Below are 25,689 nucleotides of genomic sequence, written 5' to 3'. Positions count from 1 at the left end.
TTGAATGGGGGATGGAGGTGGGGTGGGAAAAATGGGTGAAAGAGGTCAAAAGGTACAAACTTCCAGTTATGAAATAAGTAAGTTATGGGATGTAATGTACAGATGGTGTCTATAGTTAGTAATATTGTATTGCATACTTGAAACTTGCTAAGAGAGTAGATCTTGAAAGTTCTCATCACAAGAACAAAAAATTCTTGTAATCTAACTAGATTTATTGTGATGATCATCTTGCAAATTATACAAATATCACACACTTGAAGCTAATGTAATGTATGTCAATTATACCTCAATTAAATAAATGAAGAGACAGAGACAGACAAAAGGAGAACATTTTTAAGTAATCAGTAACACTTCTATTATATTTAATTCTTTTGGTTTTGTGGTTAGAGGATGTGTTCCAATCAGCCTATATGTGGGCATAGAGACTTCTGTTTTTGTCCATGAAGGAGCATCAGGGACTAGAATTATTCTTTCACCGTAAGCCAATTAAAATCTTGGGGGAAAATATGTAAAACAGCAATATTCAGACATTGGAAAACAAGCAGAAGGAAAAGAAAGGAACAGAGCCCTTTGATAACCCCATCTTACTTCCTGAAGTTTCCAGGCTACAGCATAAGGAAGGGGGACCCAGAGCCTACTGCTCTCCTGGGGTTCAGAGACAAAGTTTAGATTTTTGGAAGCCCAAAGCAGCTAGAATTCACAGGACACAATATTAGAGAGAAGACAGCTGCACAGATTCAGAAAGACAGCCCTAGAGATGTGCAGAGAGTTTTCCTGGATGTAAAAAGAAACTTTCACTACCCACTCCAAAGCTCTAGATAGCTTTCTACTCATGTAGTCAGTCAGGACTTTTGGATCAAAGGTCTCTACAGAATTTGGGAGCACTGTAGAATCAAGCTGTAGAATTAATCACTGTTGAATTAAAGCCTTTGGTTTAAATATGGCAACACTAGGGTTTAAAGCCGAAGTGGAAAGAGAACAGGATTCCTGTCAACCTTTTCTATGCAAGTTTTATTTTCTAACTTATAATATAAATTGTACTCTACAGCACATATTACATCATTGTTTCAAAATTCTTTCTAGTATCTTGACATAAGCAAGGTAATTTCTCCTTTCTGTTGATAAGTAGTCAGAAGTTCAACAGAGCAGTTCTAGCAGCTCTTTATATTCATGAACCAATTGGTACTCAGCTGTTATCAAAGAATTAGTGCATATGAGATGATCTATAATTCACAGAAACAAAATCTACAAATGACCTTTTAAGTTTATTGCTGTTCGCCTGAAACATGTCAGCAGCATACTCTAATAGCAACCAAAACTCCTCCATCCCTTGGGGTGCCTGGGTGGCTCAGTCGGTTAAGTGCTTGACTTCGGTTCAGGTCATGATCTCAAGGTTCATGAGTTTGAGCCCTGTGTCTGACTCTGTGCTGACAGCTCAGAGCCTGGAGCCTGCTTTGGATTCTGTGTCTCCCTCTCTCTGCCCTTCCCCTGCTAATGCTCTTTCTCTCAAAAATAAACAAACATTAAAAAAATTGTTTTTAAATCCTCTGTCCTCAAAAATGAGTCTATTTTTTGTAGCATGTAGCCTTAATTAGGAATTTCAATACTTGCTTGATAGTTCAACTGTATGGCTCCAAACTCCAGGGACTCTATGTTATTACTTTAATAATAACTTTAAATTATAGAAAACTATAGAAATTGATGCACTTGACAGAAGTTGTTAACACAATAATGTTTAAATGAGTGGAAACTTACGTGGATCAGTTGCAGAAACATCTATAAATTCTTTAGTTGGGTGGGTTTTTATGAATTCTGAAATAATAGTAAATTTGTCATATGTTTAATATATCAATTATACATATTGAGTTTAAAGAAAACTCTAAGAAAAACAATAGAGCTCCCAACAGTGGAAAGCCTCCCAATCAGGCACCAAATGGTAATATCTGAATGAATGTATATAACAATGGAGTAATATAAACTCATCATTTTCTCAACAACACTTGTTCCTCTTACATTCTTTTAATTAAGGTTACCATGATTTAATCTCCCTTCCTTTCATATCTAATCATCAAGTTTTCCCAATTTTACCAGTAAATTATCTCAAATCTACCCCTATTCTTGTTTATTTATGCTCTCATATAAGAACTTATCACACATCTAAAACACAGCAATAACTTCCCTTCCCTATACCTAGTCCCCAAATATAGCTTCTACAATGTGGTCAGAATAATCTGTCTACAATTAAATCCAACAATGTCACTTTCTTACAAAAAGTCTTCAGTGATTCCCTAGTATATACGAGGAAAAAAAAGTTCCCTAGCACAACATCCAATCCCTCTGACTAGCCTCTCTCTTACCTTATCCCTACCTTCTAGCTTCAAATTCTAATACCATTCCACTTGCAATTCCCTATTCATGCTCTTTGCTCATACTAGGTCTTCTTCGTAAAAAACCAGATTATCTCCCTTCTTCATTTGACTAGATCCTATTATGTAAAGGATCCTTTGTCCTTTACAGTTGCATAAAATCTTTCCAACTCCCTCAGGTTGAACAAACTGGCTCTCTGTGGATTCACTGAAAACTACACATAACCTTTATCATGCATTCTCATGTATTACACTATATTAAAATGATACATAATGTGCTTGTGTCCTTACTGCATTGTGTATTTTATGGTGGTAACAACCAAGGTTTATTCGTTTTGTACAACTCCCAGAATCTGAAACATAAAAACTTTTATTGAAAATATCAAACTCACTATTGAATATATCTTTAAATTTACTATTATATAATTTTATGGATATAAATTTTTAAACTAAGTCTCAAATGTTAATGTAATATAGAAAAACTTATAATGCTAAACATGTATAAAATATTATCACCTTCAATTATCTGCTGTATGGCTTCATAACTTTGTAATGCTCCTGGTAAATTTTCACTATGCCTGTTTAAATTTCAATAAATACAACATGTATTTATTATCAAAGAATAAGAGTTTAAATTACACTTAATAAATAGAATATATGCTCTAGATATTATACAGTTTGTAAAATAAAATTTAACATATTTTTTAACTTTTATTCACAGACAGTAAGGTAAATTAATTAGTACCAAGCAAATAAGTATAAAAGTCACATTATGTAATTCTAAAAATTCTATGTATCCCATGAATATAATTAGGTATATCAACAACAATCTTAATAAAAATAGCAAAAGTAAATTAAATAAAAATAGGATATTTCTTTTAATGGTGAAATTGTTAAGAGCACAAGTTCTAGAGACAAGCTGCTTGGCTCAAAACTTGTCTTTCCCACTTACTAATTATATGACCTTGGGTAAGTTATTTAATGCCTCTGACTTTTAGTTTCTTCATCTATTAAAATTGGGATATTAGAGTACATATCTCAGAAAGTAGTGCTCTTCAGATCACTGTTTCCACACTGTATGTCCACAGGCTGTTTGCCCTGCCTTCTTGCCAAGAGCAACCCCAGTGCCCTCTGATTTCACTCATATGTAGAATTTAAGAAACAAAACAGGGGCCCCTGGGTGACTCAGTCAGTTAAGAGTCTGACTTTTGATTTCAGCTCAGTTCATGATCTCCCAGTTGGTAAGACTGGCACCCCACTGACATCAGGCACCCCACTGACATCATGGAGCCCCTTGGGATCCTCTCTCCCTCTCTGCCCCTCCCCCACTCACACTCTCTCTCAAAATAAACTTTAAAAAAAAGAAACAAAAAAAATGGGAAAAAGGGGGGAAAGCTAGAAAGACAAATTAAAAAGCAGACTTTTAATTATAGAGAACAAACTGATGGTTGTAAGAGGGGAAGTGAGAGGAGGGATGGGTAAAATAGGTGATGGGGATTAAGGAGGGCATCTGTCATGATAAGCACCAGTATGGAACTGCAAAATCACTATATTGTACACCTGAAACTAATATAATGATGTATGTTAACTATACTGGAATTAAAATAAAAAATAAAATAACAAAATAACAAAAGTTGAATATGTCAGACATCTAATGTATAGCATGCTGTTTACAGTTAACAATATTAATGTATACTTCATATTTGCTAAGAGTGAATCTTAAAGTGTTTTCACCACACACAAAAAAAGTAACTATGTGAGATAGGAAAAAAAAGTCCCAAAAGGTATTCCATGATAATAATTTAGTCATCTATTATATTCAAGACAGATAAACCTCAAATATCAAAAGTCAGATAATAGGAGTATCATTGTAATCAATCATTTGAATCTTTCTCCCATCTGTCAAAAAAAAAGGCTTTCCACAACTAGAAAGTAGAGAATTTTTCTTTAGAACATATCCCTGTCCCTATGAAATTTTTAATGATGCTGTTCATAAATAACTTTACCTTAGTTTCCTATTTACTATAGAAGCTACCTAATCAAACTGAGAGAATATTTTAAAAGCCAGATATTTAAGCCAGCCATTCCAACAGAATTTTCTAGCAACAGCCACATGTGGCTACTAAGCATTTGAAATATGGGTAGTATGACTGCAGAATTGACTTTTTAATTAAATTGAACTGAATTTCAATTTTAGTAGCTAGATGTGACCAGTGACTACTGATTTGCCGGTGCCACTTCAAACTGTCAAAAATTTCAAATAGGAGCAAGCTGAGTAGACAATTTGATATGATTTAGAAACTACATACAGCACAATATCTGAACCATTACATTTGTTACTACTTTATACCCACTCTTATTGTTTTGAATTCTATTAACTCTTATATTTTACTTACTTGGGTTTAGACAGTAAGGCTTTCAAGGAGTATAAAGACTCTTGTTTAAGACGATTTTTCAGTTCTTCTAGTTTTTGCACCTGCTTTACTACTTGTGCAAGGCTTAAAGTGACTGTTTTGTCAGGTGCTGGAAACTCTGTTTCTAAAAAATTTTGATCTTTGCTTATCTAAAACATAAAATTAGCCAGTTACTTAGGAAATACCCATTTTGCAACTATATCTCAAAGAAATGTCATCATTTTATTTACAAGTTAAATAATTTTTATATTTTATCTATAACTACAATGAAATAATAATATTTTATAAATATAATTTAAGAGTAATTATCTAGCAACAGAATTATAGCTAAGTGTTGACTTTTACATGTCAAAACTCAAATCCTTAATATATGAGAATTTTAAGCAAGTTCAATAACAATTGTAGCAGAATAATTAACGGTAATTCAAAATATTTACAAGAGAATTCTAAAGTAATTGATTTCCCAAAATCCTTTTTAAGAATACTCTTACCTGTGATAAATATGGAAATACAGTAATTTGCTCTCAAAAGCAATACTTTCTACTACTAACTCCCAGAAGTTAATATATAAGTCTATGAAACTGGCATTCTTCCATCTGTATGTGGAAAACTGAGACCCATTTGGATGTCTCAAGACTTTTTGAACAGACCAAGCTACAGAATAATGAGCAGTGAGGAGAATCAGTAGGATCCATAGAATAAGATGACAGATCATAACTGGTATTCTAGACAATAAGTCTATTTAAAGAAACTTCATCAAGATGAGTGCCCCCCCCATCCAAAAAAACAAAACAAACAAAAATAAAAAATAAAAAAAATGAAAGAAATATCAAACAGCTAATATGTGGAGACATAAGCAATCAGAGTAGCAATGGAGGTAAAAAACAAAATTCAGAATAGCAGAGATCCACCCACATATATACCTCTGACCCTTATGATGTGAGGGAAAGCTAAAAAGAAAAAAAAAAAAGTAATAGTAGTCAAGGCATAGTCCTAAAACTTAGCAAAGAGAAATTCTAGCAATGGGAATTTAAAAGAGACATTTTAGTAATGGCTACTTGAAATGGAATTAGGACATAACGGCAAGAAGTAAACACTGGGCAATGTTCTGGAAGTCTGAAACTGGGGGATACAGGACAACTGGAAGAGATGTATGGAAACTCTATGGACAAAGGCACGATCCCAAAGAGAGGACATAATTTGGTATATAAGATACATTGCCAAATCATAAATGGAATCTAAAACCATCATAAATGGATCTAAAAAGTGATGTAGCAATCAGCCACAGTTAACAATTTATTAACTCTCATTTAAAAATTCATTCTTACTATGAAAAATTATATGCCAACAAACTGGACAACCCGGAAAATGGACAAAGCCCTAGACATCCGCACACTGCCAAAACTCAAACAGGAAGAAAGAAAATCTGAACAGACCCATAACCAGCAAAGAAATTGAATCGGTTATCAAAAATCTCCCAATAAATAAGAGTCCTGAGCCAGATGGCTTCCCAGGGGAATTCTACCAGACATTTAAAGCAGAGTTAATACCTATCCTTTTCAAGCTGTTCCAAAAAATTGAAACAGAAGGAAAGCTTCCGGACTCATTCTATGAAGCCAGCATTACCTTGATTCCCAAACCAGACAGAGACCCCACAAAAAAGGAGAATTACAGGCCAATATCTCTGATGAAAATGGATGTAAAAATTCTCAACAAGACACTAGCAAATTGCATTCAACAGTATATTAAAAAGAATTATTCACCACGATCAAGTGGGATTCATTCCTGGGCTACAGGGCTGGTTCAATATTTTCAAATCAATCAATGTGATACATCACATTAATAGAAGAAAGGATAAGAATGATATGATCCTGTCAGTAGATGCAGAAAAAAACATTTGACAAAATACAGCATCCTTTCTTTATGAAAACCCCCAAAAGGTTGGGATAGAAGGAACATACCTTAACATCATAAAAGCCATATATGAAAAGCCCACAGCGAATATCATCCTCAATGGGGAAAAATTGAGAGCTTTCTCCCTGAGGTCAGGAAAATGACAGGGATGTCCACTCTCACCAATGTTGTTTTTTTTTTAATTTTTTTTACATTTATTTATTTTTTGAGAGACATAGAGCACAAGTTGGGGAGGGGCAGAGAGAGAAGGAGACACAGAATCTGAAGCAGGCTCCAGGCTCTGAGCTGTCAGCACAGAGCCTGACGCAGGGCTTGAACTCACAAACCATGAGGTCATGACCTGAGCTGAAGTCAGACACTTAACCGACTGAGCCACCCAGGTGCCCCTCACCAATGTTGTTTAACATAGTGTTGGAAGTCCTAGCTACAACAGACAACAAAATGAAATAAAAGGCATCCAAATTGGCAAAGAAGAAGTCAACCTTTCACTTTTTGCAGATGACATGATACTCTACATGGAAAACCCAAAAGGCTTCACCAAAAAGCTGCTAGAACTGGTACGTGAATTCAGCAAACTTGCAGGATATAAAATCAATGTACAGAAATCGGTCTCATTTCTATACGCCAATAATGAAGCATTGGAAAGAGAAATAAAGAAACTGATCTATTTACAATTGCACCAGGAACCATAAAATACCTGGGAATAAACCTAACCAAAGAAGTAAAGGATCTGTACTCTGAAAATTAAGGAACACTTGTGAAAGAAATTGAAGACACAAAGAAATGGAAAAATATTCCCTGCTCATGGATTGCAAGAACAAATGTTGTTAAAGTGTCCATACTACCCAGAGCAATTTACACATTCAATACACAATCAAAATAGCACCAGCATTCTTCTCAGAGCTAGAACAATCCTAAAATTTGTATGCAACCAGAAAAGACCCTGAAAAGCCAAAGTAATGTTGAAAAAGAAAAACATAGGGGGAGGCATCACAATCCCAGACCTTAGCCTGTACTACAAAGCTGTAGTCATCAAGACGGTATGGTATTGGCACAAAAACAGACACATAGACCAATAGAATACAACAGAAAACCCACAACTGGACCCAAAAATGTATGGCCAATTAATCTTCGACAAAGCAGGAAAGGGTATCCAATGGAAAAAAGATAGTCTCTTTAGCAAGATTCTGAGAGAACTGGACAGCAACATGCAGAAGGATGAAACTGGAACATTCTCTTCCACAATACACAAAAATAAATTCAAATGGATGAAAGACCTAAACGTGAGACAGGAAATCATCAAAACCCCTAGAGGAGAAAACAGGCAACAACCTCTTTGACCGCGGCCACAGCAACATCTTATTTGACATGTCTCTGAGGGCAAGGGAAATAAAAGCAAAAATGAACTATTGGTATCTCATCGATAAAAAAAAAAAAAAAAAAAAAAAAAAAGCTTCTGCACAGCAAAGGAAAGAATCAACAAAACTAAAAGGCAACCAGTGGAATGGGAGAAGATATTTGCAAATGACACATCAGATAAAGGGTTAGTATCCAAAATCTTTAAAGAATTTACCAAACTCAACATCCAAAAACAAGTAATCCAGTGAAGAAGGATGAAACTTATTCCAGAGAAGAAGATGTGATAGACACTTTCCGAAGAAGACTTCCAGATGGCTAGCAGACACATGAAAAGATGTCCAACATCACTAATAATCAGGGAAATATATATCAAAACTACACCAGTCAGAGTGGCTAAAATTAACAACTCAGGAAACAACACATGTTGGCAAGAATGTGGAGAAATGGGAACCCTCTTGTACTGTTGGTGGGAATGCAAACTGGAAAACAGTGTGAAGATTACTCAAAAAATTAAAAATAGAACTACCCTATGACCCAGCAATTGCACTACTGGGAATTTATCCAAAGGATAGAGGAGTGCTGATTCACAGGGGCACATGTACCCCAACGTTTACCACAGGACTATCAACAATAGCATATTATGGAAAGAGCCCAAATGTCCATAAACTGATGAATGGAAAAAGAAGACGTGGTGTACATATACAATGGACTACTACTCAGCAATGAAGAAGAATGAAATCTTGCCATTCACAACAACATGGATGGAACTGGAGGGTATTATGCTAAGTGAAATAAGTCAGTCAGGAGAAAGATGGATACCATGTTTTCACTCATATGTGGAATCTGAGAAACTTAATAGAAGACCATGGGAGAAGGGAAAGAAAAAAAAATAGTTACAGAGAGGGGGGAAAACCATAAGACTCTTAAATACAGAAAACAAACTGGGGGTTGATGGGGGTGGGGGGGTTAGGTGGGTGAGAAAAATGGGTGATGAGCACTGAGGAAGGCACTTGTTGGGATGAGCACTGGGTGTTGTATGTAAGTGATGAATTACAGGAATCTCCCCCTGAAGTCAGGAGCACACTGTATACACTGTGTGTTAGCTAACTTGACAATAAATTATATATAAAGAATGGCCAAATAAGATAAGAACACATTATATAAATAAATTTTAAAAAAATAAATTAAAAAAATAAAGAATTCATAAAATTTAAATAAACATTTTTTAAAAAGAGGATTCTTACATATCTTCAAAAGCTTGACTGTCCAGTTTTGCTGTCTCCACTGAATAGGCTGGTAAAACAAGGGCTTCATAATAATATAATAAAATATATTGTACTAAAAAATAATAAAAAATAAAATAAAATAAAAATCCATTCTTGGGGCACCTGGGTGGCTCAGTCAGTTTAAGCGTCTGACTTCGTCTCAGGTCACGGTCTCACAGTTCGTGGGTTTGAGCTCCACGTTGAGCTCTGTGCTGAGAGCTCAGAGCCTAGAGCCTGGAGCCTGCTTCGGAGTCTGTCTCCCTCTCTCTCTGCCCCTCCCCCACTCACACTCTGTCTCTCTCAAAAACAAATAAACATTAAAAAAAATTAGGGATGCCTGGGTGGCTCAGTCGGTTAAATAACTAGCTCTTGATTTCAGCTCAGGTCATGATCTTGCAGTTCATGGGTTTGAGCCCCACATCGTGTTCTGCACTGATGGTGTGGAGCCTGCTTGGGATTCTCTATCTCCCTCTCTCTCTGCCCCTCCCCTGTTCATTCTCTCATTCTCTCCCTCTCTCTCTCTCTTTCTCAAAATAAATAAACTTAAAAAAAATTAAAAATCGGGGCACCTGGGTGGCTCAGTTGGTTAAGCATCTGACTTCAGCTCAAGTCATGATCTTGCGGTTTGCGAGTTTGAGGCCCACAGTCAGGCTCTGTGCTAACAGCTCAGAGCCTAGAGCCTGTTTAGGATTCTGTGTCTCCTCCTCTCTCTGCCCCTCCCCTGCTCATGCTCTGTCTCTCTCTGTCTCTCAATAATAAATAAACATTAAAAAAATTTTTTTAATTAAAAATCCATTCTTCATTGCTGTGCTTACAATAGTGGAACATTTCTGACAGGTAGCATGTTAACCTTTATCAATGGAGGGTTCTAGACACTACAAAAAGAAGTAGGTTTCTTCCTAGTTCTGTCATCTCTCTCTGCTTAATCCTAGGGCACTGCATAGTATACCTAGTAGAGCTCACCTCCAAAAAGTTACAATAGCACCACCCCATAGGTGTCTTCCTCACAAGGTCCCTGGCATGGCTCATTCCCTCAGGCAGCTTCTCCTAGAACTTCTTACAAAATCTACCAGTGCAGAAACCCCTTCAGAAATCTTTCCAGCATACCACCATTGGAGACAGCAAAAGGAACAGCACCTCTCCAGAAGATGGCTTTCCCCAGTACCAGAGAGGATGGCTTCCCAATGTATCACCCTTATGACCAGCTTCCCAGTAAGTCCTGGTTCCACCAGTATGGCACCCCAGAAAACTCAGTGATGACAGCTGCTCCTTCTTCACAAGTTCTGGACCTTAGCCCTGGGTTAGGGACAGGGTAAGGATGCGGGTATTAAGATTTGTTCCTTCTTTAAGTACTTTGCTTCCATCCTATCAATAGAGGCTGTTCCTTATATCTTCTATCCCTATATTCTTTAGAGTTGCCTTTACCTCTTGGTTGGGATTCTCCTATATTAGTAATTCTTTATGTTGAACTTTACCTATTCAAATTACAGTGTAGTTTTTATCTTTTGATTAGACCCTAACTGATACATTGCATTTCCTGTTAAGAATTCAATTTAAACATGAGTCCTTTCTGGGAGAAGAGATGATATCACAGAACCAAAGGAATATGGAATAGACAATGAGATTATCAGCTACAAGATTTCATCAAAGACACCTACTTGGCACAGGTTCCAGCAGAACAGCTCTGAAACACATAGCCTATGTGCTAATCCTACATTTCTCTAGTGCAGCTTACCACACATTCTGAAGGCTTCAACATGTATCTCTGTTGATGTAACATGACCGCAGGCATTAGCCTCACCAGCATGTACAATCAATAAAATGTGTCAGCAATAAAAACAAGATTATTCCAAGATTCTCAAATGTTAGTATACATAATAATCCTCTAAGAAATCCTATTAAGGGGTGCCTGGGTTGCTCAGTCAGTTGAGCATCCAACTTTGGCTCCGGTCATGATCTTGTGGTTTATGAGTTCGAGCCCCATGTCAGGCTCTGTGCTGACAGCTCAGAGCCTGGATCCCGCTTTGGATTCTGTGTCTCCCTCTCTCTGTTCCTCCCCCACTCGCACTCTGTCTCACTGTCTCTCTCTCAAAAATAAAGAACAAAAAAATTTTTTAAAGAATTCCTATTAAAAAGGCATATTGCTAACCTATACACATACAAAAAGAACTTAAATTCAGGAACTCTGACGTGGAGTTCTGAAATGGGCATTTGGAACAGGTATCTTGGGTAATATTTAAACATGATCCATCAAACATATTTAAGAAACCATTCATCAAAAGTCATAAGATAATACAAACACATTGGCAATGTATCTAATACACACCAAATTTATTAATTATTCATAATAATTATGGATTTAAAAACTGAAAAATTTGGAATTCTAGATCAGAAATTTAGTTCTATACTAAAGGTTCCTCCTTGTGAATATGAATGCATACACCAGGATTTCAGAAATACTGGAAATGATGGTAACTGGCACTAAAGTGTAAATAGTAGATACAGAGAAAGACCAACATATATGAAAGCTATTTAGGACATAAAATCAAAAGGACTCAGGAATGTATTGAATATTAAGAAATCAAGTTGTCAAGGTTAATCGCCACACTTCTGTTTTACCCAACTGGATAGATATTACTACCATTCACTGAGACAGGGAACACTGGAAGAAGTGTAAGTTTAAGGGTAAAAAAATTATTGGTTTTGATCCATTGGGTGTGAGGTGAAATAGTCTAGTAGGCAATTATATACCCATCTGGAGTTCAGAGGATGATTTTGAGCAAGAAGTGTACATTTCTAAATTATCAGTATAAACGTAACACTTAAATTGAAAAACCAGTTGTGGTCGCCTAGGGGGTAAGTTTAAAGTAAAGAAAAAAAAAGGAGGATATAGAATGAAATCTCAAGGCGCTCAAATATTTATTGGTTATAAAATAAAGGTGGTTCTAAAAAGGAAACAGCTAAAGAGGTAAAACAGTAGCCAAGAAAGCATAATTCACAAAAGTCAAAGAAATAGTGTTTTAAAAATGACGAAATGATTGACAATGTCAAGTATAGCTAAGGTAAAGAAAATTCCTATTGAATTTGACAATATAAAAGTTTCATAGAACCAAACAGAATGTTTTCTTTATTATGGAGAGAGAATCTAATCAGGGTAGGCTGAGAAATGCTTTGGAAGAAAAGAGTATATATAATAAATTGATGCCAAAAAAATGAGCTCTGAAGTTTCAAAGTATGGCCCTCAGCTAAACTGTTAAGTTTTTATAGAAAATCCGCAAAAACTCCGATTATTTTTGATAGCCCTACTTGGCTCTTTCAAGGAGAGAACATCCAGATTAACCTCTTCACTAGATGCCAATTTATCAGCTAATAATTTTTTTTATAAAAGACTCAACTAGTTTTATTGTTCCTCAACTATCTTCAAGGCTTTTTCTCTCCTCCCTTTTATAAATCTTTGATTTTGCCTTTATTTAAAAAAAAAACAATAATTTTTTTAATGTTTATTTATTCTTGAGAGTGAGAGAGAGAGACAGAGCGTGAGCAGGGAAGGGACAGAGAGAGGGAGACACAGAACCCAAAGCAGGCTCCAGGCTGTGAGCTGTCAGCACAGAGCCCAACGTGGGGCTCAAACCCATGAACCATGAGATCATGACCTGAGACGAAGTCAGATGCTTAACCAACTGAGTCACCCAACAGTAATGTAATAACTATTTCCCTTATGAGTAAATTTGCATACAGTTTTTTTTAAAGATTGGTTATGAAGGGCAAAAAAGAAATAGGCCAGTAATTGGAGGGAATGTGGCATCAAATTAGAGAGACATGAGTATATTTAAAACCTGAAAGGAAGAACACAATTGGTTAGGAAAAGTTTAATATGTGAGAATGATTAATCAATTTCTTAAGATAAGATCCAAAACAAGTAAAAGAATGAGTCTTATGTAAGAAGAGGAACAATATTTGTTTAATAAGAAGAAAGGAGGAGTGAATGAGCATGAATTTAAATAAACTGGTAATTTAGGAGTTCTAACCAGTGGCTTATATATCAGGCATTTCAAGTGACTCGTTGAGAGTGTAAATGAAAATGGGACTGAGGGAATATAGGTTTGAGATGATGGCTGAAAAGGATTGAAATTCATTTCAGAAATGCAATAGAATTGCCAGGTAATATTCGAAATAATTATGTCTGAATAATCATGTCACTTTCTTCATCATTGTTTTACAACTAAGCTAAAGGCCCAAAAAGTAAATATTTGCATTTATTCAAGTTTAAGTTTTGTTAGACAAATGCAATGAAAAGAGAAAGAGGTAAACAATATTAGGAAGTTAAGAAATTCACTGTGATTAAGTACCTACTATCTAAGCTAAAAAGAAAAATAAGTAAAAAATACTGCAGGAAGGTAAAGGAATGAATGAACCAGTAGTCTTGATGAAGTCAAAGAATGGCCAGAATAGTATTTAAAGCAATAATTGATAAGTCAGAAATTTTTAGTTCAAGAATGAGTTTCCTGGGGATGACTGAGTGGCTCAGTCGGTTAAGCATCCAACATCAGCTCAAGTCATGATCTGACAGTTCGTGGGTTCAAGCCCCACATCTGGCTCTGCACTGACAGTGTGGAGCCTACTTGGGATTCTCTCTCTTCCTCTCTCTCTCTTCCTCTCCTCCACTCATGCTCCCTCTCTCTCTTTCAAAATAAATAAATAAACTTAAAAAAAACAGCATAAAGTTTTTCCCAAAATGGAATTAAATACCCTTAAGGTTAGAGACCAATAGTTTTCAAAATGGTCATAAAACATCTGAAAATCTAAAGTATAAAAAAAATCATGAAAATACCATTAAATTTAAATAAAACCAATATAAAATTTTATAAGTAAGCATATTATAATATCATACATGTTTTTTAAATACAGGAGAAAAGTTTAAGCTGATATAAGTTTTTCCTTGTCACTTACTCTTTTACATAAATTAGGAAAGAATGATAATTAAATTTCCATTATTTATTTTTAAGAGAAAGAATGTGTCAAACTCAGAGCATCTCAGATACATGCAGGAATGTAGTGTGTAATCAAGGAGAAACATTTTATTCTAACCTTTAGTTCCTTCTCTACCTAAGTCAAAAGATTATAAACAATAGTTATTCAAAAAATCTTAACTAATTTCAAATTGATTTTCAAATGAGACAAAATATCAATTTAATTCACAATTAAGAAATGTTATACTTACCTCCTCCATCTGATTGACCTGTAGCTGAAACCACTTTAAAAACAAGAAAGAAAGAAAGAAAGAAATACTTATTGACAAGTTATTCAAACATGTGGGTGGGTACAGGTGTGTGTGTGTGTGTGTGTGTGTGTGTGTGTGTGTGTACTTCATCTATCAAATATTAGCCATGAACCAAACATCATTTATCCTAGGGTTCAGAATGGGGCTAATGCAACATACAACTGGAATATAACATTTTAAAATTTATATAGTTGCAAGTTTGGGAGTTCTTTTTACTTCCTCAAAACTTAGAAACCTCTTCTTCATTAGTGTATATTTCTGTATTATAATTTCAGTAGGCTTAAGCTGTAATATATTGAACATACCTTAAAAAGAGATTCCAAAATCTGGAAAATAAAGTTTTAATTAAAACATTTAAATATAAAGTTATTCACTATGTTATATGATAAACTATTTAATTCTCTATAATTTTCAATAAGAAAAATATACAAATTATTAAAATAAAACTGTAAATCTACAATCCAAGGTAACATTTTTATAATTACAGATATAGTTTTTAGTACATCATGCATAGACAACTCAGTTCTAGAAAACTGTCTACCATTATAGATATATAGTATGATACCCAAAAATAATGTACATTTTTTATTTCATATATTAGTTAATATAAATAAGGAATAAAATTAAGATTCCTCTTGGAAGAGATTTTTTCATAAAGCATAGAGGATAATAATGAAAAGCATTATCATAAGAACATTATCTCTTCAGTAAAACTTGTTCTGTTGAAGGGCCTAAAAATTGAGATACAAAATATTATATTACTACTTGATATTTTTAATAGGAAATGCATACAACTGGTTTGGGAGACTGTGACAGAAACTGAATATCCAAAATGAATCACACAATCCTAAATACTAATATTTACCACTTAGAAAATATAATGTTTAAATGATTACATTTGAAATACACACACAAAAGCCCATTCTATCACATCCAGATAAAAGTTCTGAATTACATTGTTAAAAAAAATTACTACATTCATTAGGGCAGGAAAAAAAAGTTACTTAAGTGAAAAATCAGACTAGTCTAAAAATTTTTTTTGCCATACTAACACTAAATCAATAGTTCAAAAAGTGTAGTCCCCAAACCAAGAGCATCAGCATCACCTAAACAATCATATTTGTTAGTAATATAAATTCTTAGGCCACATCCCAGCCAACTGAATCAAAAACTCTGGGAGTAGGGCCAGCAATTTGTGCTTTAACTGGCCCTACAATTGATTCCATTGCATGCTAAAGTTTGAGAATCACTGTGCTAAATAATAAGAAATCAAAAATCTAAGCAAAAAGGGCTGAGATCCTCAACAAAAAATACCAAAGTAAATAAATATCCATGTCTGAAGAGAAATATTTTTAGTTGCATAAGGATTTAGAAACTAATGTTCACTGAGGCACACTACCTTGGAATAAACTCATTCTTTCCACTATCAAGAGATTCCAAGGTTCTCAAAACCTCCTTTCCTATCTCAGAAGATGATAGAAAAACATCATATATATATTCACTCATTCATTATAGCCAGAGTTCAACAATTATTTAAACCACTAAAAGCCCAGAGAACAAAGACTTTCTCAACTACTGAGGAAACCTACATCTTCAGTTCTAGTAATGCTGAACCTAGAACACTACTGATAAAAGTGGAGAATGAAAACTGACCAGAAGTGAGGAAAATCAATTTTACACAAACACTAAACAGAAAACGAAAATTCTATGAAAATGTAGAGGAACGTATATAAAGTTCCCAGGAAAAATATTAAACTTATATTCTAATTTTATTTATCATTTAAGTGTGAAGCCAAAATGAAACTGTTTTCATAAATTCAAAGGCTCCCAAATGATTTCACCACACATTCTAACCTAACAAACAACAACAAAATTTATTCTTAGAAAAGTAAATGTAAGAAAAAACTATAGGCAAGGTAATCAGTATATACCTTACTCTTTTGTTTGTTTCAAGTTTTTATTTAAATTCCAGTTAGTTAACATATAGTGCAATATTAGTTTCAGGAGTAGATTTAGTGATTCATCACTTACATGTAACACCCAGTGCTCATCACAAGTGTCCTCCTTAATACCCATCATCCATTTAACCCATCATCACCGCACCCACCTCTTCTCCAGCAACCCTCAGTTTGCTCTCAATAGTTAGGAGTCTGGGATGCCTGGTTGGCTCAATTGGTTAAAGAGAACAACCTTTGATTTTGGCTCAGGTCATGATCACACAGCTCATGAGACTGAGCCCAGCGTCAGGCTCTGCACTGGCAGCATAGATCCTGCCTGGGATTCTCATTCTCCCTCTCTCTCTCTGCCCATGCTCACTCTCACTCTTTCTCTCTTTCTCTTAAAATTAATAAACTTAAAAAAATTATAATTGACTCTGTTTTATGGTTTGCCTCTTTCTCCCCCCTATGTTCATCTGTTTTGTTTCTGAAATTCCACATGACTGAAATCATATGGCATTCGCCTTTCTCTGACATTTCATTTAGCATAATACTCTCTAGCTCCATCCATGTCATTGCCAATGGCAAGATTTCATTTTTTTGATGGCTAATATCCCATTGTGTGTGTGTGTGTGTGTGTGTGTGTGTGTGCCACAAATTCTTTATCCATTCATCAGTTAATGGACACTTGGGCTCTTTCCATAATTTGGCTAGTGTTGATATATTGCTGCTATAACATAAATATCAGGGTGCATGTATCCCATTGAATTAGTATTTTCATAGTCTTTGGGTAAATACCTAGTAGTTCAATCACTAGATCTTGGGGTAGTTCTATGTTTAACTTTTTGAGGGACCTCTATACTGTTTCCAGAGTGGCTACATCAGTTTGCATTCCCACCAACAGTGTAGGAGGGTTTTCCTTTCTCTGCATCTTTGCCAATGTCTGTTGTTTCCTGTGTTATTAAATTTTAGCCATTCTGATAGGTTTATCTCATAGTTTTGATTCATATTTCTCTGATGATGACTGATAGTGAGTACCTTTTCATGTGTCTGTTAGCCATCAGAGTAAATAATCTACTCAAAAAACTATTAATGGGGCTGGCTCTCAATGCAACTGTAATAAAAAGCTTCCTAATGAACAGATGGCATAATATTTTTTAAGTGAAATAATAACCTGTAACTAACATTCAGATAGGCATAGTGTGTCACTGAAACCAAGAGAAGAACATTTCAAGAAGAACAAAATGTTCAACAGAGTTATATTTGCGGAGTCGTCAAGAGTCATGAACAATGAATTTAACACCATGGAGTTAGGGGGAAGCAGTCATTACTATCATTACAGGACTAGTTCAAGGGACTTGAAGGTTCAAGGGGGCAGAAGTCAAACTGAAGTATAAATGAAGGGGAGAAAAATTAATATAAGTATTAACAAGAGGACTATTTGGGAAAAGGTAGAGCAATATAGGAAAGCACTAGAAAAAAATGTACACTCAATGGAAGGGTTTTATAAAACTTTAAAAGCCAACAAACATTTTATTTTTTCCTATGAAATTAACATACCAAAACAACATGCCCTAGTTGCTAAAATTTTCTAAAAGGGTAGAATATATTTTGATATATTTATAGGCTATTTGTATTTCCTTCTGTGTGAAATGCCTTTTTATTTCCCTTGAGCATTTTCTATTGATTTATCTTATACTTATTATAAATAAATGTTATTTATATATTCTGGATAATCCCTTGTCACTTATATGTTATCTAAGCACTTTCCCCTATTTGAACCTTCTCTTGTACATCTCTTTATGAATCTTTATACAACAGAGGTTTTAATTTTAATATAGTTGTATTTATCCAACTTTCTTTTTATGACATATTTAGTCTTGTAATTATTCATTTCTCTAGGTCATAAAGACAGTCTCTAAACATTGTTTCTAAATATTTTTGTTTTTTTCTTCTACATTTAGGTCTTTAATTCATCACAAAATGGTTTTTTTTATGTATACTATAAAGTAGGGATCAACTTTTGTCTTTTCATTATCCCAGAGCCATTTATTATACAGTAATCCTCTCCTTGCCTACAGTTTCACTTTCCAGTTTCAGTTACCTTTGGTCAACCACTGTCCAGAAGCAGATATCCCTGCTTCTGACATATCATCAGAAAGTCAACAGTAGTCTTACAGTATGTCATAATGCCTATATCATTCACCTCACTGCATCTCATTAAGTAGATATTTTATTATCTCAATTATAAGAGAAAGGGTTAAGTACAGTATAATAAGATATTTTTAGAGACTTCATTCACATAATTGTTATTGTTATGTGCCCTAATTTATTAATAGTTGTTGTTACTCTCTTATTGTTCCTAATTTATAAATTTAACTTTATCATAGGTATGCATGTATAGCATAACACACAGCATGTATGTGTGGATGTATGTATATGTGTATGTGTGTGTGTGTGTATGTATGTACTATCCACGTAGGCATCCCACTGGGGATCTGAGAACATACCCTCCACAAATCCACAGATAAGGGGGGATTATGTACTGTACTAGAGGTCATTAGTAACATATTCCATATATGAAAGGATCTATTTCTGAGTTTTTATTCAATTCCATTGGTCTATCTAGTCTTGCACCAAAAGTACACAATTATAATAAATATAGCTTTATAACAAGTTTTGATATCTGCTAGGGCAAATTGTCTCATTTTGTTCTTTTTCCTCAGACCTCATTTGTCTATTCTTGATCCATTGAACTTCTATATAAAATCCAGAATCAGTTGTAAATTTGCATCAAATAAGACCTATTTTGGGTATTTAGAGAGTGATGACAGCAAAAAATGGTAGAATAGGGAACTCAAAGGGCCTATCCTACATGGAAACATGAAAACATGAGCAAAAACTGTCATGACCAAGTTTTCAGAACTCTGAAAAATAGTCAAGGCTTTACAGGAACCAAGTAATGCTGAATAAATAAAAATGTGACTTAAACACTGTAGGAGAACTTTGTGACATTTCAACAGTCTTGCCCTCCCCTAGTACAATGGTAGTCATAAAGTTGACAACCTCCATTTCTGATTTGGGTATGTGGTTCTAGAGGAAACAAAGATCTATTGCCAAGGAACTGTGTTTGTCTGTTTTGACCTTTCTGAGGGTTCTCTGAAGGACTTGCAGCTTTTGCCTTTGTTTCATCTAGCTCAGAACTCTCTCATGGCAAAAAACAAACAAACAGCTGAGTGGAGGGAATTACTCAAAAACACTGAAAGGAAAATGAACAAGCCACTGCTCCCTGTAGAAAAAGATTGCAGTTGTGGCAAATAATATACATGTCAAAAGCCTAGAAGAAAAAGCTATAGCAACAGTAACTTTGGAAAATAAGGATTTTGAAAAGATCCCATATATAAGAGGAATCTAGTGAGCCACATACTTACCCTGGCCAGGATTCATGCTCATAAAATATCTGAGTGACACTAAACTTTCACCTCTGGCTTATCTTTAGCTCAACGCAAACAAAAAATGAAGGCTAACTCAAGATTTGTAAACAGCTTAGCTAAGTTTTGAAGGACGGTCCCAACACAGATCTAATCTTAAAGGAACAGGAAAAGTTTTTCTCCTTTTATTTTTTGTGGCTCAAGGCATGTAAGAAAATCTTTGTCAAATATACTACCTGACCACAAGCTAAAGGCACAGAAACTTGAGAGATGAAATATATCAAAGAATACAGATCTTCAAGATAGTTTATTTTTATTGTTTTGTTTATTTTAGAGGGAGAGAGAGAGAGAACGAGCAGGAGAGAGGGGCAGAGGAGCTTGACATGACCCTGCAATCATGACCTGAGGTGAGTTGGACACTCAACCAACTGATCCACCCAGGCACCCCTCAAATAAATAGTTCAAATTTCTGATTTCCAATCTGGATTGCAAGGAGTCAGATCAATCACTCTGTCCTAACAATGAAAGTTGAATGAACTGAAAATCAACAATTCATCTTATGTCCATCACAAAATTGAGGTCACAGAGCAAATCACAGCATCAAAAATGGAAGAGACAGACAGGTGATACTGAGAATCATAAATTCCCAGAGCAGAAATCCCTAAGAACAAATCTCCCCAAATTTGACATTTAAGTAGGGATTTATATAAAGTAAAATGAACAAGAGATCTTTAATAAGATTAACAACTGTTTTCTTCTCAGAAACTATGGACATCAGAAGGTAGCGTGATGGCATATTTTAAATGCAATTAAGAAAAGAATACTATATGCCAAGTGTTACATACCTGGCAAGATTATACTTCAAAAATGAAGGAGAACTTAAGAAAAGATAATGCCATAATTAAGTGTAAGAAAATTATGGATAAAATATTTAAAATATGACATCATATACATAAACTGCAAAGGAGGGAGTAAAAAAGAACAAAAAGAAGTTTTTTAGAATGTGTTTGACTTAAATGACTGGCCACTTAATAGAGACTGTTATGTACTTAAGATGATATATATGAACTTCATGCTAACCATAAACCCCAAATCTATAAAAGATACAGAAAAAAAGAGAAAGAAACCAAATATAACACTAGAGAAACTCATAAATCACAAAGAAAGAGAGAAAGAGAAGAAAGAATGAAGCAGAGAAGAACTACAAAAAAATTAAATAAATTTTAAAAATTAAATAAATACATTTAATTAATTAATTAAATGACAATAAGTACATACCTATCAATAATTACTTTAAATTTTTTTTTCAACGTTTATTTTATTTATTTTTGGGACAGAGAGAGACAGAGCATGAACGGGGGAGGGGCAGAGAGAGAGGGAGACACAGAATCGGAAACAGGCTCCAGGCTCTGAGCCATCAGCCCAGAGCCTGACGTGGGGCTCGAACTCCCGGACCGCGAGATCATGACCTGGCTGAAGTCGGACGCTTAACCGACTGCGCCACCCAGGCGCCCCAATAATTACTTTAAATATAAATGGCCTAATTCTTCAATCAAAGACATAGCGTGGCGTAATGGATTAAAAAAAATAAAAGAACCATCTACATGTTGCCTATAAAAGACTCAACTCAGACCCAAAGACACATGCAGACTAAAAGTGAAGTGATGGAAAAATATTAACCATACAAATGGAAGCAAAACAAGAAGTAATATTTACATCAGATAAAATAGTTTTAAACAAAGACTAATAAAATACAAAAAGGGCATTACATAATAATAAAATAAAGAGAACAATCAAACAAGAAAATATAACAATTATAAATATCAATGCACCCAATATTAGAGCACCTAAATATGTAAAGCAAATATTGACAACCATAAAGGGAGAAACTGATTATAATACATTAATAGGAGAAGACTTTAACATCTCACTTACATCAATCATTCAGGTAGAAAATCAATAAGGAAACAGAATCTCTGAATGACACATTAGACTAGTTGGACATAACACATATACAAAGAACATTCCATCCAAAATAACAAAATACATATTCTTCTCAAGTGCACACGGAACATTCTCCAGAAGACATCATATTAACATATGACACAAAACAAGTCTGAATAAATTTTAAAATACTGAAATCATACCATGTATCTTTTTCAACCACAGTGGTATGAAACTAGAAATCAATCATAAGACAATGAAAAGAACACGAACATGTAAAGGCTAAACAATAGGCTACTAAACAACCAATGAGTCAATGAAGAAATCAAAGAAAAATGTAGAAATATATGGAGACAAATGAAAACACAATTGCCCAAAATCTTTGGGACACAGCAAAATCAGTATTAAGAGGGAGATAGTTAGCAACACAGGCCTACCTCAAGAAACAAAAAAAAAGCTCAAAAGCAATCTAACCTTACATTAAAATGAACTAGGAAAAGAACAAACAAAGCCCAAAGAGATTAAAAGTAAGAAAATAATAAGATCAGAGTACAAATAAATAACATAAGACTTCTTAAAAAGGAAAAGATCAATGAATGAAACCAAGAGCTGGTTCGTTAAAAAGATAAACAAAATTGATAAGCCCTTAGCCAGACTCATCAAGGAAAAAGAAAAGAAAAGAAAAACTCAAATAAAATCAGAAACAAAAGAGAATAAACAGCTTACACCACAGAAATACAATGCAATATAAAACGATGAAAAATTATACATCAGCAAATTGGACAACCTAAAAGAAATAAATAAATTCTTAGAAATTGAATCAGGAAGATAGAAAATCTGAAGGCCAATTACTAGTATACTAGTAATGAAATTGAATCAGTAATCAAAAAATTGCCAAAAAAATAAAAGACTAGGACTAGACAGATTTATAGGTGAATTCTGCCAAGCACTTAAAGAATAGTACTTATTCTCATACTATTTCAAAAAATAGAAAAAAAAAAGGAAAGTTCCCAAATTCACTTTATAAGGCCAACATTATTCTAATATCAAAATCAGACAAGGACACCACAAATAAAAAAACTATAGGTCAATATCTCTGATGAACATAGATGGAAAAATCCTCAGCAAAATACAGGCAAACCACATTCAACAATACATTAAAAGGATCATTCACTGTGATCAAGAGGAATTTATTCTGGGGGTTCAAGAATGGTTCAATATTTGCAAATCAATGTGAAACTTCATATCAACAAAAGAGAAGGATTAAAATCCATATGATCATCCCAATAGGTGCAGGAAAAGCATCTGACAAAAATCAACAGCCATTGATGATAAACTCTCAATAAAGTGGGTTTAGAAGAAACATACATCAACATAACAAAGGCCATATAGTTAAAAAAAGGAAAAAGAAAAGGGAAAAAAAAAAAACAGGGCCGGGGAACCTGAGTGGCTCAGTCAGTTAAGCAACCAACTCTTGATTTTGGCTCAGATCATGACCTCACAGTTTGTGAGATTGAGCCCCGCATCAGGCATGGAGCCTGTTTGGGATTCTTTCTCTCCTCTCTGCCCCTCCCCACTCTCAAAATAAATAGATATTAAAATTTTTTTAAATGGCTAACATCATACTCAATGAGGAAAAATTTGGAGCTTTTCCCTTAAGGTCAGGAACAAAACAGGATGTCTACTCTCACCACTATTATTCAACATAGAAAGAAGTGTTAGCTATAGCAATCAGGCAAGAAAAAAAATGCAAGGCATCCATTTTGGTAAGGAAGAAGTTAAACTGTCATTATTTCCATATGGCATAATAATACACACAGAAAACTCTAAACTATTAGAACTATTAGAAATAAGAAATTAATTCAGTAACGTTGTAGTGTATAAAAATAATACTCAGAAATCTGTTTCATTTCTATAAACTTATAGAAATTAGCAGAAGGAGAAGTTAAGAGAACTTACAATTATACCAAAACAAAAACTAAATACCTAGGAATAAATTTAACAAAGGTGGTGAAAGACATGTACTCCGAAAACTATAAAACACTTATGAAAGAAATGGAAGATGACACAAACAAATGTAAAGATATTCCATGCTAATGGATTGAAAGATTTAATATTCTTAAAATGTCCATACTACCCAAAGCAATCTGCAGAGTCAACTTAATCCCTATCAAAATACTAACATACTAGCATTTTCACAAAACTAGAATAAATAATCCCAAAATTTATATAGAACCACAAAGACTGCAAATAGCCAATGCAATCTTGAAAAAGAAAAACAAAGCTGGAGGTATCAGAAGTCCAGATTTCATGATACACTACAAAGTGGGGCAGCTGGGTAGCTCAGTTGGTTGACCATCTAACTTAATTTCTGCTCAAACTCTTAATTTCTGCTCAGTGATGATCTCAGTGTTGTGGGATCGAGTCCCACATCAGAATCCATGCTGAGCATGGAACCTGCTTGAGATTCTCTCTCTCTCCCTCTCTCTCTCTCTCTCTCTCTCTCTCTCTCTCCCCACCCCCCCCCCACCCTCACCGTGCCCTTCTCACTGCTTACATTCTCTCTCTCTCTCTAAAAAAAAACAAAAAAAAAAAAAAGGTACACTACAGAGCTGTAGTAATGAAAACAGTATGATACTGGCACAAAAATAGACTCATAGATCAATGGAACAAAATAGGAAATCCACAAATAAACCCTGCTTATATGGCCAAATAATCCACAACAAAGAAGGCAAGAATATACAATAGGGAAAGACACTCTCTTCAATAAATGGTGCTAGGAAGACTGGAGAGCTATATGCAAAAGAATGAAACTGAATTTTGCACAGCTAGAAAATTGATCTGAGGATTAACACAACAATCTGCATAACTTGAGCCACAGACTTCAATAGGTACACAGCAGAGAGGTGAACTGGGGGAGAGAGAAGCCACAGAGGATAGGGAGCTGTTTTTGCAGATAGAGGAAACAGAAAAGGGGGGAGAGTGCAGGAAAAGCACTCCCCCAAAAGTAGCTGGAGAGAAAGAGAAAGAGTGGAAATACCCACAAGTGACCGAACAAGAAAGGGAGAAAGGAAAAAGGAGATGGTTTCAATACCATTAGCACTCTATAAACAGAGGAGCACAGAGTCTGGAAAAAACTCCACAGCTCAATACCTGATGGAGCTCTGGTGGGAAGGGTGAATCCTCAGGAGCAGACAGTGAGGTCCCAGGGGTCTACAGCCTACATGGGGAGAAGTGGTTCCCCTGCCAGGAGGGAATCTGGTAGAAGTCACAGAGCCTCCCTACAGGCAAAGGTCCCAGCGGACCCCAGAGAACAGCCATGTTTGCTGGTATTGGAACAAAGACACCAGGGTGCTTCAGATGAAACCTGGCACTGGCTGTGTGTTGCATTTGCCATAATCTCTGAACCTCTGCTGCCATGCAATCACAGGAACTTTTTCTGGGGCAAGTAGGCACCATCCAACATCTCTGAATGACTGCAAAAGCACGACCACACAAAAGTTCCCAGGGGCAAGCCGGCAGACAGCCATTGCCCAGCAAGGGCGTCCCCTAGAGGGTCAGAGTGGATGCTTCAGGGCTCTCAGAAGTGAGGGGTATGGAAACACAGCCCCATATGAGATATAATTCATGAGGAAGGTGCCACCTGGCAGGCTGACAGTTTGGATATGTACAGTGTAGAAACAGGAAGTGGATGGAAGCTGGAGACAAAGGAGGGGTACTTGATGACTGGTTGTTGAGAACACAGAGTTCTGACACCAGAGACTGGGAAGCTGGGTGA

General features: G+C 35.1%; 1 protein-coding gene across 4 annotated transcripts in view; it reads right to left on the bottom strand.

Moving 5' to 3' along the window:
* The window catches only part of LOC123590305 (coiled-coil domain-containing protein 7-like), a 135,103-nt gene that overhangs the window by 76,383 nt on the left and 33,031 nt on the right, over window positions 1-25,689 (bottom strand). For 3 of the 4 annotated variants that reach the window (XM_045463314.1, XM_045463313.1, XM_045463316.1), the window contains 5 exons: window positions 14,905-14,925; window positions 14,540-14,572; window positions 4,763-4,929; window positions 2,883-2,944; window positions 1,756-1,812 (listed from right to left, as the gene is read on the bottom strand). In XM_045463314.1, coding sequence (XP_045319270.1) covers window positions 1,756-1,812; window positions 2,883-2,944; window positions 4,763-4,929; window positions 14,540-14,572; window positions 14,905-14,925 — 340 coding nt within the window. The remainder of the gene's footprint in view (window positions 1-1,755; window positions 1,813-2,882; window positions 2,945-4,762; window positions 4,930-14,539; window positions 14,573-14,904; window positions 14,926-25,689) is intronic. The other variant, XM_045463315.1, reaches the window with a different exon arrangement.

This window comes from Leopardus geoffroyi, chromosome B4, assembly GCF_018350155.1.
Source record: "Leopardus geoffroyi isolate Oge1 chromosome B4, O.geoffroyi_Oge1_pat1.0, whole genome shotgun sequence".
NCBI classification, from domain to species: Eukaryota; Metazoa; Chordata; class Mammalia; order Carnivora; family Felidae; genus Leopardus; species Leopardus geoffroyi.
The sequence above is the reverse complement of the archived record's forward strand: the minus strand, read 5'-3'. Positions and strand labels throughout refer to the sequence as shown.